Genomic DNA, 19571 nt, shown 5'->3' with positions numbered 1-19571 from the left:
TATCCAGCTAAAAAGAAAAGGAGTTAGTTTATGATCTCTTCTTGATGAAGTCATATTGATTTCTCAGTGTTAGCTACTTCCCTTTAAAACTAAGTGATCCAAGCTAATTGTACAATATTTCAGAGTCTGATTCTTTTTGTACAGCAAAATAACGTTTTGGTCATGTATACTTATTGTGTATCTAATTTATATTTTAATATATTTAACCTACTGGTCATCCTGCCATCTGGGGGAGGGGGGGGGGGGGTAAGAGGTGAAAAATTGGAACAAGAGGTTTGGCAATTGTTAATGCTGTAAAGTTACCCATACATATAACCTGTAAATAAAAGGCTATTAAATAAAAAAATAAATAAAATAAAACTAAGTGATCATAAACTATCCCCTTACTAATGTGCTTCTAGACTTTTACCAAGAATTAAGGTCAAACTCTGGTCTGTAGGCTTATTCTTTTCCTATTTTGAAAATTTTCACATTTGGCTTTCTCCAATTCTGTAGCACTTCTGAAGAAAAACATTTCTCCTCCCAGATCTTTACAAGGTCACAAATCAACAATCACATCTGCCGTTTCTTTGAACTCCTTGAAAATAGGATCCTCTCTTCAGTGGTCTCGTGTATGATCTGTTAACCATTTTTGATTAAATGTTCCTTCCCAGCTAAAACTTTTTTTCTTTTTACAGATAGACATTGTGGAGGGGAACTAGGAGAGTTCACTGGGTATATTGAATCTCCAAACTACCCTGGGAATTACCCCGCCAACACTGAATGTACTTGGACTATCAATCCTCCTCCTAAGCGCCGCATTTTGATTGTGGTTCCTGAGATATTTCTGCCAATAGAGGATGAATGTGGAGACTACCTGGTTATGCGGAAAACCTGTAAGTTCCCTTCCCTTCCCATACCAAACAGGAAGGCTCACTCTGGAACCTAATAGGTCCCTTGGGAGCTCTGCTTTGTCTTTGTTGAGCAGGCTGGAAAATTTCACCTTCTATCTTGGGAATTCTCCAGGTCATAAGAACATAAGAACACTCTCCTTAAAAATTCTTGCATGTAGACATCACTTGGATGTCCTTTACAGCTTCTGTTACACTGGGAGTTAGAGCATGACCTCCCAATACATGAAGATGCAGGCAGGCAGGAAGGCAACAAGCAATTTTTAAACTGTACTTCTAATCCACCATGAGGATATAAAGAAAGGCAAAAACAGTTCCTGCCCTCAAGGAACTCACATCCTAATGAGGAAGATAATAGGTAAATAACCAGGGGCATTCAAGATATATACAAAGGAGATGGAAAGTAATATTACTATGTAAGACTCATGTTTCTTGTTCCATTATTTATAGTCACATCTACCACTTCATGACTCCATTTGGGGTTTTCTTAGAAAAGATACACTGAAGTGGTTTGCTATGTCCTTCTCCAGTTCATTTTACAGATGAGGAAATTGAGGCAAACGGAGTTCAGGGACTTGTCCAGGTTTGCACAGCTAGTATTTGTTTGAGTCTGGATTTGAACTCGGGTTTTCCTGACTCCAGGTCTCCACTTTGTACACTGTGTAACCTAGCTGCCTTCAGAGGTAATAAGTGGCTTTTGGAGCTCATTGAGTAGAAGTGTGTCAAGGGCAGCAAGTGCTTTAGAAAATTCACTTTGGCAGCTAAGTAGAGAATGGATTGGGGTGGAAAGAGATTTGGGGCAAAGAGACCAAGCAGAAGGCTATTGTGATAGTCCAGGTAAGAGGTGAGGATTTTAGCTTTTTCTAATACAGCAGGTAGAGAGAGAGATGTCCCTTGATACCAGCATTATAATGGAATTCTCTCTAATGTAGTGATTTTTTACACTGAACAGATCTTGCCAAGATGAGGGATCAGGGCTGTGTGCAAGAGGGATCAATGGTAACAAGCCAGAAAGACTGACCTAAACATTTATGTGTCTGCACTTAGGGCTAATAGAAAATTCACTCTTGCAACCTGAGACTACCCAGTTCAAACGTACATAAAAGGTGATGTGGCTGCAGATTAAATGTCCAGCCTCTAATCCTTTTGTTTTCAACCTTATGAAAGAGAGGGAGGCACCCCAAATTCTAGCTTTATTTTTGGTTTTGCTACATTTTCAAGACTGCCTCCATGTGTAATGATTCAATTGGGCATGAATATTTCCTCAGCTAAATGAATTTTCTTTGTTTCATGAGTTTTCAAAAAGGCAAATCTATTTGTTGTCTGCTCTCAATAAAGAGGTTTGGATCTCTAGCATACATTTCCTTTGGCAGCTTCCTCCAACTCTGTGACAACCTATGAAACCTGCCAAACATATGAACGTCCTATAGCTTTCACCTCCAGATCGAAGAAGTTGTGGATTCAGTTTAAATCTAATGAAGGAAACAGTGCCAAAGGATTCCAAGTCCCTTATGTAACATATGATGGTAAGGACTCAAATCTGATCCCCTTTTGACTTCATTCCTCAATATGAAATGTTTTCATGTTTTTAACAGAAGTAATTTCTGAGGCAGCTGAAGAACTACTGAGCATAAATGTTTCAGAAAAGCAAGAAAGGGTGAGGGGAGAGAATGTTGTAAATCTTTACAGGTGCTAAACTTCTATTTGAGGGCTCTGAGTGTGGTAATGGAAAGAGGCCTTAGATTGTAAATTCAATAAAATTTAAATCTCTAGAATCACAAATAAATGTATTAGATAGCCGAGTTTCCCCTGAAGTTGAGTGTTTTTACCCTTACTCTTATCATCTATTCTTAAGGATTAGAAAAAAAATCTTGGAACCATTTAAGTTTAAGTATCAAATCTTTTTTAAAAATTTAAATCATTATAGGTAGAAACTTTTCCACAATATCTTACGTAAACTTTATGCTTTTTTAAATAGAAGATAAAAAACATAATTTTGCCTTTTGATTACAGTTATCATTTGTTAATATGAATCATTGTCTTCTGTAATTTTACAGTGAGGCCAGTTGTGAAGTATGTTGGGGGTTTTGCTTCATGCAAAATCACTCCACATTTTCATTTTAACTTGACTCTTGACTACTTTTAAAAAGTTTTTGATCTATTTGCTGGCAGTGTTGGTGTGGTAGAAATAAAGTCTGTGGATTGTAACACAATAGGGAAAACAGAGTGAGAAAGAATTTTAGAAATCATTTGACCCAATCCCTTACTTTATAGTGAGATCCAGCAAGGAAAATGACAAGTCATTATTCAGAATGAATACATATCCAGTGTTGAGACTGGCAGTTCTCCTCAATTAGTCAATAAGTTTTTAATAAGTTATTATATTGTAATATGGCATGCTGCTTCAGTAAGATTCTATTTCTCACAACCTTTTGGTGATGGGATACATCATTCTGATTGGAGATAGAGTATTTGTATTAAAGTTAAAAGTAAAAATAATGTTGAAACAACTCTGCCACAAGAGAAACAAAAATAGTATCATTTATTTCCAACAGAGGACTACCAGGAGCTCATTGAAGACATAGTCCGAGATGGCAGGTTATATGCATCTGAAAACCATCAGGAAATACTGAAGGTCAGTGTTCTGGGTAATTTCCAAAGCTACAGAATTTGTGAGATCTAAGGCATCTTAGAGGCCATCCCATCCAAACCCACAAGACTTGTTTCTCTGTGATGAGGTACAAATGATGAGGTAGAGAATTGGGATGGGGAATCCCCTCTGGTCGATGCAGGTCCAATGTGAAAGAATTCACAAACCCAAAAAGTCTATATGGCAAAAGGGAATTTATTGTTCACTGAGAAGCCAGCCTGTTAGGAAGACAGACTTCTTAGTGGCAAAAAGTCCTGTCAGGGAAGTAACAAGGGTTAACACTGAGAAGAGAATATCTTCTTAGTGGGTAAGAGTCCTGGCAGGCAGCTTTGTCAAGAAGAGAGCTTCCTTGGCAAACCAAATTCCTGTTTCAGGCTTCTGCAAAGATTTAGAGTTCAGAGTTGTCTTTTATTAGCAGTCTGAGGCTCAGGCTTCAATCAATGCCCTGGGCCTAGATTTCCAGATGAAAAGAGAGTACTTATCTTGGACTTTCAAGCCACTCTATAGAATTATCAGGCCAAGATCTCCAACTAAATAAAATCACTTAATTTGGAGAGGACGTTGTCTGGGAAAAAGATGCCTTTCCCAAGGGAGAGCCTGAAACCCTGAAACTCCCATACCTGCCAGGGTTCATTCCGCCTCAGGATAAGAATGTTCAGTAGAGGTCAGAGGTAAGTGAAGAACTTGCTCCCTCTCAGAGCTGCTGAGCCTATTTCAGGTGATTCTAAGTGTTGGAAAGTTTTTCCTGATTCCAAGCTGAATTAACATCTTTGCGACTTCTGCTTGTTGATTCTGGTGCTACCTTCTGGTCAACCAGAACAAGCAGCCTAAACTTCTTCCAGATGGCATCCCTTAAAATGCTTGAAAATTTACTATTGTGTACTCTTTTCAATCTTCTTCCTCTGACTTCCCACACACACACACACACACACCAATATTCTCCTCAAATTCAGCTTGATCCTGAGGTCTTTCTGTATCTTGACTGGCTTTCTCTGGATGCTCTCCAGCTTGTCAGTGGCCTTCCTAAATGTGATGTCTACAGCTAAGCAGAATTTTTCCTTTGTGGTTTTACCAAGGAGTAGTACAGTCTGATTATTACCATCTTAGTCCTAGACATTATAACTCTCTTAATCCAACTTTAAATTCTATTAGCTTTTAAATCTTTCTATTACATCGCTGACTTATATTGAGCTTGTAGTTCACTAAAATCCCTAGATGTATTTGTATGAACTGCTGTTTAGTCATATTACTCCCATCTTACACTTGATGAGGATGATTTTTTTTGATCCCAGATAAGATTTAACATTAATTCCTAATAAATTTAAAGTTAATAAATATGTTAATATCTTGAAAATCCTGATTATTTCATCCAACTAGAAGCTATCACTCCTTATTTTGTATTATTATCTGTAAATTAGATAGAGATGCTATCTGTGGTTTCATCCAAGTTTTATTGATAAAATATTAAAACCTGGGATCATCTACAGATCTCTGGGACAATCTTCCAGAGACCTTCTTCCAGGCTGACATTAAACCAAATGGTTGTTCTTTGAGTCTGTCTAATCAGTTCTGATTTTATTTACCTATATTATTACTTTATCTATCTCTCTCCATCTTTTCCACAAGCATAATGTAAAAGATTATCAAATGCTTTGCCAAAATCTTAATAATTTTTCCTACACAAATTATACCTACATTTTTTCATTATTCTACCAGTTGGGTAACCCAGTTACAAAAGGGAAATGATGTTAATCTGTCACAAACTATTCTTGATGGTGCCATACTGGCTTGTTTTTTTGATCCCCAATGCTGCTTCTAGATGTTTGCTAACCACTCTTTTAATACTATGTTGTATAAATTTGTCAGAGTCTGGAGTCACCAGTTTATGTGTGTTAGCATATTCTTTTTTTTTTTTTAATGAAAATCAGGACATTTGTTCTTCTCTACCCTGGTAACTCTCCCATTCTTTTCAGTAGTTTAGAGATCACTGATAGTATCCAGACTGGATCCAGACTTTTTGGGAAGCCTGACCTCTAATGAGAAGAGCCAGATTTATTTCTTTTACTTTATAGATATGTAAAGTTAAAATTTGGGCCTATGTCTAGGATCTCCTTAAAGAGGAGAGTAGAACAGTACTCAAATTATAAAGTAAACCAAGTATGGGCAGGCATTTATTTCTTGAACATGAAAGAAATTTTTAAGTAAAAGAATCTCATATGCATGAATTAATGTAAATACTTAAGATACAGCAAAATAATTATTGGAACATGAAACAATTTCCAAGATTACTGAATAGGGATTGTTTCATCTCACCCCACTTTTTGCTGTCCAAACAACTCCAGGTCCACGTCTTCTGGCAAGCCAGGCCAGATCTTGGGCTTAGCCTCTTGTCAGTAGTCATCATCTTAGGTGCTCAACTCCCCCTTGCTACCCACTAACTCCAGGGAGGGACCCAAACTCTCCAGGAGGTTGCTGTCAAACCTGGGCTTGCCCATGGTCTATTACAAGATTATTGATGGTCAGGCTAAGAAAGAGAGCAGAAGAAGCATTCAGGCTCTAGTTGTGGCTCCTTGCCCTTGCAGCCAAGGTGAGTTGTCTGGGCCTAGTGGTAGGTTCCCATCCACACCCTCCAGTGAAACCCTGGGAGGGTAGTCAGCCAGGGCAAGGAAAGAGAAGGTGGGTGGATCATTCCTAAGGGTCCAGGAGACTTTGGCCTTTACTGCTCAGTGGCCAGGAAGGTATTGCTTCCTCGCCTCCAAAGCACTCTTCAGTGGGAGGAACCTTGGGTTACCCCCAAAGTGCCCATCACAGAGACAGAAGAATCCTATAAGGACAACTTGACCCATGCCCTGATAAATGAATCTGGCTTTTTAAAATGCTTTTTTCTTGATCTTGGCTTCACTTGGATGCTGCAGTTCATTTTAAGCATCTTGTAAAATGCATCGCCATATCTTTGTATTTATCTTCCATTCACCTGCCTTTTTTTTTCTTTTCTGTAAATATTTTTATAGAGAACTTACCTTTTCTTCCTTTTTTGGTATCTTCAGAATTTCATTCTTGAGAATTTCCCCGCTTTCCTGCATTGATTTCCTGTGTAAAATTTTAATTAAGATGTCACAAATTGTCCTTTTTCTGAACCCCTTTGAAATCTGCTCTCCCTCATTACAGGCTACATATCAGACTGCTCCTCTAATCTTCTCCTTTCACAAAATTCTTTTATTTTCCTTCAGAGATGTCCATCATTTTCACCTCCATTGCTAGTTTTTCCTTTTTTATGAGACCAGGTACCAGAATAGAATTTCCCCTGATTAATCTTTGTTGAAGTATGAAATCATAGGTAAGGAATGTCAAGAAATTATTAGTTGTTCTGTTGTGAGAGAGTGACAGATCCCAAGGATGTCCAGATAATTAAAATCCCTCAGAACAACTATATCATGTCTCCTGCCAACTTTGTGATCTCTTTTCCAAATTCCTTTTCTATTTCCTTTTGCTATCCAGTGTGGTCTGCAGTGTGTTCTAATGATAATAGCAAATCTGCTGACCTTCATTCAAATGGTCTCTACCATACTCTTCTCTCTAAGTCCTGAATTTCTTTAAGGACTGTCTTATTAATATATAATAATCCTCTACCATCACTTTGACCTATCTTGTTCTCTTTTTTTAACTCTTTAAAATTTTGTTTTTAATTGATATTTTTAAGAGTAATAATAATTGATATTTATGTGGTATCTTGAAGTTTACAAAATGCTTTATTTATATTGATTCCTTTAATCTTCAGAACAATCCTTTGAAAGTAGGTGATATTATTACCACTTTTTTTTTTTTTTTTTTTTTTTTACAAAAGAAGAAACTGAAACTGAGATAGATTAATTGCCCAGATTTGCCCAGAGTAGCACAGATAGTAAGTGTCCTAGGTGGGTTATTAACTCAGATATGCTTGACTCCAGGTCCAATGCTATCCACCAAGCCAGGTTTCTTTTTGTGCATCACTATTACTTCCCACTCACTCTTCTCTCCTTTTACCCTCTAGAACCTTCCTTTGTAACAAAAAAATACAAATATGTGCCTCTGAAGTCAGGATCATGCCTTCATTGATCAGCATCCCAATGTCTTTTATCCAGTTCTTTTTAATAAAATAATTCCCTTCTAATGATATATGCCAGGTGTGGGGTCATATCCCATCAAGTTGTTGGTAGTTTGGAGGTCAAATTTGCTTGCTTCCATTAAGATCTCTAATTCTCATTCCTTATTTTATTAAAAGATATATGAAGACATGAATTTTGTCTTCTGTAAATTTTTGAGTATCTTCACTATTATCACTTATTATTTTCAAAATTATTTTGTTGCTGTTCTCTGAGATATTAATTCTTTTGTCTTTTCTCCTTTTTTAAATTTAAAGTTTTTTGGATCAAATATGCAAAATCCCAGAAAAAGCACTCATTCTAATATTTGTTGAATGTACTCCATCCCTGACTAGTGCCTACCATTGCTATTTTTGAATCTGTCATCCAGAAAATGAAATCCCAGTTGAATTGAAGCTTTAAGATACCCATTCACAGTAAGAGGTATTGACTTCCTAGATCTTCCTTTTTCTTATGAATCCTGTCAGCAGTGATAGCTCAATAAAAACAGTACATGTGCTTTTTAGATCTTCTCTTTCTTGAGAATGATTCTTAGTAATCTTTCTCAGTTTGTTCTAGCAATATTATTTGTGCCAGAAGTGAATACTAGTCATCAGGTGTGACAAGTGTGAGATATTCTCTTGTCATGTCCCTACTATATACCAGAAAGATGGCAGATATCTGTCTTATTGTTATCAGGCCAATAAATAACGACCTCACTCCCTACCCCCTAGCAAGACCTACCAGCCAATAGCACTGGACTCTTTTTCCTTTGGCCCTTACTAAGTGACCCCTCACCTCGTGACATCTCTGAATTCACATTATTCCTTAGAGAAGCAGCTGCTTTCTTTTGGAGGATCCAGTTCACCCTTCTTTGTATAGTTATGTATCATGCTTTTTAAAGCCTTCAGTGTTCTTTCTCTCTTTTGACGCCACCTTTTTACCATTCCAAAGCAACAAGAAGGAGCTGTCATTTTAACATGAAATGTTTGGGAACCCTTGACTTCTTCATACACTTTTCATAAAGCTTTAGAGATTTGAAGCAATTCACAGTAAACAACAATCATTCTCCAATAGTATGGAGGTGACATGTTATGTTCTCAAAGACTAGGGCCATGGAATACAAACTATGCTGGATCCACACAACAGACTTTGGGAAAGGCCAGGTAATAGTCTATAGTCCTCTCATCCCAAGACCAGTTTCCCCTATAGAGATTAGCCATGAGGTGACAAATTCCTTCAACCCTCACAATACATGAGGATCATCTATTAAAGTGTACCATAATTAGGATCTACATTGAGGGAGGGAGGGACCCTCTGATAAAATCTTTAGATGTTTGAAGTATTAAAACTTAAAAATAGTTTGCGTCTATATATTTGACAAAATCTTTTCCTTCTAAGAACCTCATCAGATGGGTAGTGTTCTTGTCTCCATTTATACATGAAATTGAGGCCCAAAGGGCTTGAATGCTTTGTTTAGGATTGCATATATAGTAAATGTTAGAGTTGAACCTGAAGTTCAGGTCTTATAACTCCAAGTATAGTGTTCTTCCCACTATATTATATTGTCTTTGTTCTCAAAGCAAACCCAGAAGTTTTCAGAAAGCTCAGTCTTGACAAACAGCTGAATAAAGGAACTGATTTTTGTCCTGTATCTAAGAAAAATATATACAAGGAAAAAACTAGGTTAGAGAGATACCATGTCAGTGAAGTGATGACAGAGTCCATTGACCAAAATTTTGTTCTTTTTAGGATAAGAAATTAATCAAGGCTTTGTTTGATGTCCTGGCACATCCACAAAACTACTTCAAATATACAGCACAGGAGTCCAGAGAGATGTTTCCAAGATCATTCATCCGATTACTACGATCCAAAGTGTCCAGGTTTTTGAGGCCTTACAAATGACTCTTTCCTCATCTCACCAGCTCCAAGTGCTCATGCTCCAGACTGTGGAGTTTTCAAGGACAGAGCTGTGTCTGCCGCTTGCATGCCAGGGGAAGGACGGGCATGGTGCCAGTATTAATGACTCTTTAGAGTTTAATTTTTATAGGTAATTCAAATATTTTGATAAACTGACTTGTATTTTTCTTCCAAAAGATCTTGTATACAGTTGTAGCTGGTCATTGGTGTGCTGTATCAGACAGTGCCATCAGCTTTAGGCAGAGAGAAGCTTTCAAAGGGAACTGTGTCTATTATCCACAGAGCTTCCTCCTTGCTGTAAGTAGTGATATGGAATAAGAAAGACTAAGGAGCAGCTTCCCTGAGCCATGTTTCAGTCGCATCACCATAAAAAGTTAGCCTATCATTCATGCTTCTCATTCCTATTAGAAACTGCTGAAAGGAATCTCCAAATGACACTGGTAGCAAGTGGCAAGTGAATTTCCTTGTCTGAAACCGGTCTGGTTCTGTTCAGGAGTCAACCATTTCATGTTCTCCTTATTGAGGATATGGAGACAGGTCTCATCCATTCAGAGGTCGGAATAAAAGATCCCCAATGTTGGGTTTCAGGCAATCATTTTCCAGGCAAACTGGAAAGGACATGTTTGGGTCAATGAGTTCCAAGTTATGTGACCTCAGGCCCAGGTAGTAGAGTTCTGAAAGAATCTAATAAAGAATGTTTGAAGTGGAGAGAATTAAAATAAAATGATGAAAAAAATTCTATAAAAATGTAATAATGATTGCTTTCTGATTTTCATACCTGTATTGACCATTAATGTTTTATTGTTCATGCACTGGGGGGGGGGGGGAGGAGGTAGCATCATAATCTCTTGTTTCATTTCTATTTATTTTCCAAAAACCAGCCCATGAGTCATCTCACTGAATTTTCATCCTCCTGCTTGGCCATTTTTGGCCCTATGAGATGCCAATCTCTGAATCAGAGCATTCCTTTCTTATCCACCATCTTTCTTACTCACTCCACCTCTTTTCCAATGAACTGCCTCCAATACATTTGCCACCTTTTACTTTTATTGTTTGGTGACCACATAGAGATATCATTTCCATCATGAAGAATTCTGACTTTGCTTTTTGTTGTCAACCAATTTTCTGATGTGTTCATCTTCATAGCATGCTATGGAATTAAGTCTTTTAATAGTGGAAAGAATAGTGAATTTGGGAGAACTGAATTCAAATTCGTGCCTGTGTGACTTCAGAGAAGTCTTCACCCCCTTAGTTTTACCTTTTGTAAAACTGGGATGATGAGACTTGCATTCCTCGTAGTGTTGTTAGGAGGAAAGTGCTCTATAAACCATAAATGTGCACTATTATTACTTCAGTCACCACTGTGTGGCTAGAACTTAAACTGTTGTAAGCTGTTCTACATTATCATCATACTCTAAGTAGCCCTGGGAAAATTCTGGTGGGTTATAATTGGCTAGGTATAGATCCAATCTTAATAAGGATTTTTTGGACCAATAGCAGCTTAAACCACCACATGGTGCTTAGTGAATCTAGTAGAAGGATCTGTGAGATTAGAGTAAGTTTGATCTTTGGAACAGTCTGTGAAAGCTCTATGACTTCAAATACTTTAAGAAATCTGTGTTCTCATTATTATCAGTGAGAATTCTACCCAGCTGTTCATCATCTACCTTCTGATCCTGTGTATTTCTTATAAAATATTTCCATAAATCCCCCTGAGAAAATTCCCTCGCTATCCTGAAGGCCTTCTTCTGGCTTTAATATTCTATAATTATTAGGAGCAATTAGGTAGACAGTACATAGAGCACTGACCCTGTAGTTAGGAGGACTTGAATTCAAATCCAGCCTCAGACACTTATTAGCTCTGTGACCTTGGGCCCCTTGGAGAAAAAAGAATGCTATAAGAATATTATAAATATCAGTTCAACACATGAGGTATCTGTATATCCTCCACCTTTGCCCCCTGTGCAAGTCCGTATGCTCTGAATAATGTCCAGTAATTGTGGATAATGTGCTAAAGCTTATGCCCTTTAAGATTCCATTGTCCTTTGGGTGACCTGCAAATTCTGATTTTTCTGAGATGATAGTCCATGATTTGTTGGCTATAATTACTACAGGAATATCAACATGAGAGAGCTGGAGAGAGGGAAAGAAGGGAAACAAAAAAGAAAGAGAGACGGAGAAGAGAAATGGTCTTTTCCAGTACATAGGGATCACTTAAATCATTGATTGTTCAAATATGATCTGGCTTGATTGCCCCCTAATCTAGTTCTGTGTCCACCTTATTGTCCCTCAACAGTGTCTGTCCAATATACATGTACTGATATAATCCTGGGAAATATGAAATCTTAAAATGAAAAAGCCTTTTATTCAGTGGTCCTAAAGCACTGTGCTGGACACATAGAGGCTATTCACATTCTAAACTGAGAAGACAGCTCATATAGGAAGGTTCAACTACCAGTCAGATGGAAAAGCCCAGGGGCTGTTAGAGTGCAGTGGGAAGCAGATGGCAATGTGCCTCCTGTAGTGTCATTTCCATTGCTAAAACGGTATAAGTTTCCTAGGTTGAATCATTTGAGGTGCCAGGAACTTGGGTGGTGAGAACTTTCTTTTCCTGGTCCTCAGTAGCGATGGTGCCAAAGAAAGCAGAAGCTGCAGCACCTGCAAAGATAGTTGCTCAGTGACATCTCAGTAAAGGTTATTTCCCTGGAAGATGGAAGGGGGAAGCCAGTCTAGAAGCAGTTTCAGAGAACTTGCTCTTCCTGGGGCTCTTGGGTTCACTGGGGTAATATTTGTAAAAGTGCAAGCACAGGGCCTGGAACATAAACATTCTGTAAAGGTTGCTTGTCATTCCTTTCCCTTTTCTCCTTCCATCTTTGGCAGTCACCACCAATTGGCTTTGTGGGTGGTGGGTTGGGGACTGCTCTCCTGGAGTATGACTAGAGAGTTTGGGTTCGAAGCAGAAGTGACGGTCTGGGGCTGATGATGTTCCCAGAGCTCTCGGGCTCCAAGTCCCGGACCTCTCTCTGCAGAGGGCTGAGGGGAGATGTTGCCATCTGCTTCCCACTGCACTCTAACAGCCACTGGGCTTTTCCATCTGACTGGTAGCTGAACCTTCCTATATGAGCTGTCTTCTCAGTTTAGAATGTGAATAGCCTCTATGTGTCCAGCACAGTGCTTTAGGAGCACTGAATAAAGTGCTTTTTCATTTTAAGATTTCATATTTCCCAGGATTATATCAGTACATGTATATTGGACAGACACTGTTGAGGGACAATAAGGTGGACACAGAACTAGATTAGGGCTCGATCCTCCTGGCACAGGCTGCTCCAGCTTCAGCTAGACTGGTATATAAGTAGAAAAAAGAATTCTACAGCTCTTGCTGGAAAAGGAGGTTGGGAAAGTCTGCTCCACAGACCAAGCTGCAGGACTGACTGACAGCATGGAGAGGAGGAGGGGGTTTCTATAGAGAGCCCTGTAATAGGCGTATGGGCAAGGACATTCTGCAAATAGATTAGGTTCCATTGGATCCTAACAGTGAGCTCCTGGGGCCTTGGTTAATTATAATTTTTATGGTCATTTCTTTAAGCCCCCATGCTTTGCCTAGTGAATGTGCATGTTCTTCAGTCTCCTTTCCCAGATAGTCAATGTACTTAGCCAACAGGCAGTTATATCCATTAGCCCATTAGTGCAGCTACCAAATTAGTCTGAAGAATTAAATATTCTATCAGTGCTCACTGGACAGCACTTAATTTTCCAGTGAACACAGTGGGGCCAAAATATATTTGGAAAGTGAAACTAGTCTGATCCTCCTCTAATTGGAGGAAAAAAAGAAGAAAGGCCAAATCCTCCCATTCTCCCCCATCTGCCCCAAACAGCCATAATAAAAACATTCAGTAGAAACTATTGGCTTTGACATCTTTTCTTCTTTTTTTTTTTTAATTAAAGCTTTTTATTTATAAAACATTTGCATGGGTAATTTTTCAACATTGACCCTTGCAAAACCTTCTGTTCCAAATTTTCCCCACCTCCTCCCCTAGCTGGCAGGTAGTCCAAATACATGTTAAATATGTCAAAATACATGTTAAATCCAATATATATATATACATATTTATCCAGTTATCTTGCTGCACAAGAAAAATCAGATCAAGAAGGAAGAGAAAAAAGCAGAGAGAGAAAACAAAATGTAAGCAAATAATAACAGAAATAGTAAGTATGCTATGTAGTGTTCCACACTCACTTCCCACGGTTCCCTCTTTGGGTGCAGATGGCTCTCTTCATCACTGAACAAGTGGAACTGGTATGAATCATCTCATTGTTGAAGAGAGCCACGGGCTTTGACATCTTTTCTGTGCTTTTGATATGGGAAATGAAGTTTTGGACTATAACAATTGCCCATTTTTATTAAATATAATTTCATCATTAAGTAATATGATTTGGAAGTGGAAAATGCTGTAGTGGTCATATAGTCCAACCCCTTACAGATGAGTAAAGTGAGGCTCAGGGAATTTCCTAGGGTCTCACAGGTACTAAGTAGCAACATTTACACCCAGGTTCTTTGATTCCAAATCCAACATTCTCTCTACTGCACCATGCTACCTACCTCTCATGCATCCAGATTACCTGCTAATGTTTTTGATACTTGAAACATGTCAGCAAAGGAAATGAGTTAGTGTGCCATGGCAACCAAAAAAACTAATTCTTATTAATAATAATATTTAATATAACAAAATAATTATTGATTAATAATTAATAATAATAATTAATTAGGATGTATTAATAAAAAGCATGTGGAATGAAGAAGATTATAGAACCATAGGACTTAGAGATGACAGTTCAATGTTTCCTGCCCTTGTCTGATCGCTTCTGGAATAATAAATATTCGAGAATATTTTAGGAAGGATGTTATAAGGCGAAGTGCATTCCCAAAATGACTATCAGGGATTTTGAAGGAAATAGGAAGTTACATGCAGGAACTCCTCAGTGTGACTGGAGTTGTTGCCTGGAGAAGAGAAGACTTGGGGAGAAATGATAACTGTTCTGATGTATTTGAAGGGTTAACACATAGAAGAGGAATTATCCTGGTTTCCTTGGCCCTTTTGGGGAGAAGTAGGAGTGCTGAGTAAAAGCCACAGAGAGCCAGCTCAGTATATGGCAAATTTTTCTAAAAGTTTTAAAATAGTAGAAAAGTAGATCAGCATGCTTTGGGAAGTAGTGAGCTGCTGCCATCCTTGGAGACTTCAAAGAGAAATAATGACTGCTTATGAGTAGTATAGAGGGGACTCCTGTTTAGTTCTAGACAGGACTACAAAGCTTCTGAAATTTCTTCGAAGGCATTCCAGTTCTGCGATTCTGTAAATCCTTGGAGTTTAAAGTCTGACTGTACCCAGTGTGCTTACCGTCCCATTACAATGTTTCCCAAGTAAATTTGGCCATAGAAAGCCTTCAAGTTTGAAATCTATTGACAGAACTAACAAATTGTGTTCAGAAAGATTGGAGACATAAAAGAAGCCCGAGTTAAATAAAATATCAGATTTGGGGATGAGAATCAAGGGAATAAAGTCTATTTTCATCCCAAAAAAGCCACGTAATTTAAGTCTTTTTTGGCATTTCATATTTAATGTTTGGTAGAAACTATCATTAATATCAGAATTCTCTTGCAGAATATCTCCATATATTCTAACATGGAATATAATTGTGGAAACTCTGACATTTGTTTCCTAATTGCCAGCCAGACATAATTGTCCAAAACTGTTGCTAGTCTCAGGATAGGCTCCACCTAGTGGTTGTTGATTAAAAAACCTCTACAGAATTTTAGTTTGTAAGCAATTTTAGCAACCATCCACTCCAACTCATATTCAAAGCATACTTTATAAGTAGCTTATCCAGTTTCTGTCTCAAGAATTCCAACAAGAAGGACATGCCACCTTTGGGGGCTTCTCATTATACTTTGGGATAGCTCTAATTGTTAGGAAGTCTTTATATTAAATTCAATTTTTTTGTTTATTTTTACTAAAGCGTTTTAATTTTCAAGAGATATGCATGGATAATTTTTCGACATTAATCCTTGCAAAACCTTGTGTTCCAATTCCCTACCTTCCCTCCACTAGAAGTAATCCAATATACGTTAAACATGGTAAAAATATGTTAAAGCCAATATATGCATACATACAGTTATCTTGCTGCACAAGAAAAATCAAAGGACAAAGGAAAAAAACTGAGAAAGAAAACAAAATGCAAGCAAAAAACAACCAAAAGAGTGAAATTGCTATGTTGTGATCCACACTCTGTTCCCTCAGGCCTCTCTCTGGGTGTAGATGGCTCTCTTCATTACTGAACAAATGGAACTGGTCTGAATCATCTCACTGCTGAAAAGTTCCACATCCATCAGAATTGCTCATCATATAGTCTCGTTGTTGCTGTGTACAGTAATGTCCTGGTTTTGCTCTTTTCACTTAGCATCACTTCCAAATTCAGTTTTTCTTCTAAACAACTTTCCCCCCCATTATTCCTGCTTTAAGAGGCACTAGTATATAGTGTCCAAGTGATACTATCATGTAACCTCTGAATCTTATCTTCTCCAAATTAAACCCCAGGTCTTTCAGGCAATCCTTATAGAACATGAACTTGGGAGTCCTTCACCACTCCAGGAATGATTGTTCTTCTCTGGAAATTTTATTCCAATATCCTGAGCATTTAGCACATAGAACCCCACGCCATACTCTAATTATAGACTGATGAAGGTAGGGCACAAGGGGACCATCACCTTTCCAGAAGCTGTACTTCTTTCTATGTTCTCCATGATTGTGTTAGCTATTTTTGACTGCCATGTCACGCTGACAACTCATATTGAGCTCCTAGTCTACTAGTTACTGCCAAGTTTCATTTCCTTCCATCTTATACGTATGAAGATGATTTTTTGAGCCCAAGTGTAAGACTTAACATTTTGGTCTATTAAATTTCATGTTATAAGATTCAGCCCAAAACTTTTGTGGTGGTGGTCTTGGTTATCATCTCACTTGTTAGTAGTCCCACCCAGCTTAATATTTATAAGTTATCTTCTTTTATCCAAGTCATTGCAGAACCAATGCAGAACCAAGAGTGGATCCACGAAGCACTCTTACTAGAGACATCTCTCCTCCTTAACATCAACCCATTGATAGCTAATTTTGGGGTCTGACCATTCAGCCAACATTGAATCCTCCTAACTATATTGTCATCTAGTCCATATCTCTCCATCTTCCTCAACATCTCTCCATATCTCCAACAAAGTAACATGAACAATTTTCTTAAATGCAAAAACTAGATAAACTATCTTTAGAAAGTCTCCTGATCTACCAAAGGTACCAGCATCCTTCCAACCATCCGAGCTCATAACTTAGATGTTACTCTTTGTGTCTTTATAATCTGTGGCCAAGACCTATCAATTTTACCTTCTCTCCTCTGACACTGTCCCCACTCTCGTCTTAGACTATTACAATAGCCTTCTAATTAGTCTCACTGCTGCACCCTACTCCAGTCAATCCCCCACTCAGCTGCCAAAGTGATCTTCCTAAAGCACAGGTCTGACCCAACACACACACACACACACACACACAAGCCCCATTCCATAAACTCTTGGGACTCCATATCACTTCCAAGATCAAATATAAATCCTCTATTTGTCACTGAAAACTCTTCCTAACTTATCCTCCCTTACTAGTCTTCTTATATCTTATATCTCACTAATATACTCTGTGATAAAGTGACACTGTATAAGTCTTTATATAAGTCACCCTATCTCCTAACTTCAGGCATTTTCACTGACTACCCCCCTGCCTGAAATTCTCTCCCTCCTCATCTGTGCCTCCTGGCTTCCTTCAAGACCCAGCTCAAATCCCAGTGACTGGGGAAAGAATCTGGGAAGATGGTGGAGTGGGTCAGAAAATAGAGATCTTCCAGATCTTCCCCACAAATAAGATAAAACAGTGAGTCAGAGTAATGTAGAGCAGAAAAACTAAGTAAGACAACCTGAAGAAGATCCAAAGAAAAATACTGGGACGGGTTTGTGAAGGGTGAACACCTGCAGGCTAGTTCCCGTGGAACAGTAAGTAGTGAGCCCTGGGGTTAGCTGATTTGAGAGGTAGCCTTGGTCCCAGCCTCAACAATTTTTATCTCCTGGATTATGCAGAAGTCCACCGAGGGAGAATGTGGGAACCTCTGCTAATAAGGAACACCAACCCTACCTGTTCTGCCAGAGATAAAGCAAAACAAAATATCAATGAGCAGACAAAGGAGAAAGAACCTAACCATAGAAAGCTAATATGGAAATAGAGAGGGCTGGGGTTCATCTTTAAAGGAGGATACTGAAGCCAAAAAAAAAGCCTTTCCTACTCCAAAGAGTATGCTGAATGGCCACCTGCCCAAAAAAGAATTCATAGAAGAACTCCAAAATGACTTTAAAAATCAAATGAAGAGAGATGGAGGAAAAAAATTTTTTTAAAACCAATCCAGGAAAAATAAGAAGATTATGAAAAGAAAGTCACCAGAATCTTAAAGAAGAAAATGACTTGAGAGCTAGAATTGGTTCTCAAGAAATAATAAAACAATATAAAGAATGACAAAATAGAAGAGAACATGAGACAGCTCATAAGAAAAATAGCTAATCTGGAGAACAGATCAAGAAGAGAAAACAATATAAAAACTGAATTACTTAAAAGCTGTGGTTAAAAAAAGAATCTTGACACAATAATACAAGAAATTTTAAAACATTGTCCTGAAGTATTAGAACAAGAAGGGAAAGTAAAAATAGAAAAAATTCACCATTCACCACCTGTAAGAGATTCTATAAGGAAAACTTATAGGAACATCATGGTCAAATTCCAAAACCCACAGGTCAAGGAGAAAATAGTTCGAACAATAAGGGAAAAAAACATTTCAAATATGAGAGAATCACAATTAGAATCATACAAGGCCTAGCAATGATTACATTAAAAGATGATTCCAGGTCTTGGAACTGAGTAAAGAGCAAAAGAACTAAGGTTGTAGCCGAAATACACTCCAGAAAGTTCGGCATAATCTTGAATGGGGAAAAAAGAACAGTGAATTGCTAGACTTTGAAGATTTTGTTGCAAAAAGACTTGAACTTAATAAAAAATTTGACATCTGACATCCAAGAGAAATATAAGGTATATATCAAAGACTAATTACAAGGAGCTCAATAAGGACAGATTGCTTATGTTTTATAAATAGAAATGTAAATCACATACCTAAGATTGACATTAATAATTGGGTAGTTTGAAAGAAAGATTGGGGTAGAGCTAAATATGATGTGATTCTAAAAAGCAAAATTATGTAGGAAAAGGAGAAGAATAATTATATGAATGAGGCGCAAGAGGAAGAACTGACACAGGAACTAGATGGGGAAGGAAGTTCTGGAATCCTACTCTCATCAGGAATGGGTTAAAGAAGGAACAATACCTATATATTTAGAAGGGTATAAAAGTCTTCTAAATTCAGAAAGTAATAAGCTAAGGGGCTAAAAAATGGGGAGAGGATAAGGAAAGGATTTTAAAGGGAAATTCTACTCACGTCAGACCTGGGTTAAAGAGAGAACAAAATATGTATTTAAAAGGGAATATTTTTTCTTATTTACTAAGAAATAAGGGGGTGAAGGGATAGGATAAAGAGGGATAGTCTAGAAGGGTATGATGATTAACAGGAATGGGATAATATGTGTAAAATTCATGAGAATGAGATAAAGAAGGAAAGAAAAGGTTGGGGGGGGGGGGGAGAGGTTAAGGGAAGGTTCCTTGGAAGGAGAGTAAGTTAAGCATTAGGAAGGCAAGATAGCAGTTAGAAGTAAATCAGTGGAGTAAGAAGGGATAGGAAATCAGAGATACAAACATCAGAAAGATCAGAAAACTAAAATAAATTTCGTCAAAAGAGAAAAAACTAGGGAAACTACATTATTTGTCAGTCATATTAATCAGTATTGTTTTAGACTATTTAAAA

At 37.9% G+C, this 19571-nt stretch overlaps 1 protein-coding gene across 1 annotated transcript in view; it reads left to right on the top strand.

Annotated features, from left to right (window-relative positions):
* Positions 1-10337, top strand: part of SCUBE2 (signal peptide, CUB domain and EGF like domain containing 2) — an 82065-nt gene extending 71728 nt beyond the window's left edge. Inside the window, exons 20-23 of the mRNA XM_031941329.1 lie at positions 678-875; positions 2264-2416; positions 3446-3525; positions 9414-10337. Of these exons, the coding sequence (XP_031797189.1) occupies positions 678-875; positions 2264-2416; positions 3446-3525; positions 9414-9566 (584 nt within the window). The 3' untranslated portion in view covers positions 9567-10337. The remainder of the gene's footprint in view (positions 1-677; positions 876-2263; positions 2417-3445; positions 3526-9413) is intronic.
* Positions 10338-19571: the final 9234 nt, after the last annotated feature.

Source organism: Sarcophilus harrisii, chromosome 6, assembly GCF_902635505.1.
Source record: "Sarcophilus harrisii chromosome 6, mSarHar1.11, whole genome shotgun sequence".
Taxonomy (NCBI): Eukaryota; Metazoa; Chordata; class Mammalia; order Dasyuromorphia; family Dasyuridae; genus Sarcophilus; species Sarcophilus harrisii.
This window is presented reverse-complemented; position numbering and strand designations above follow the sequence as displayed.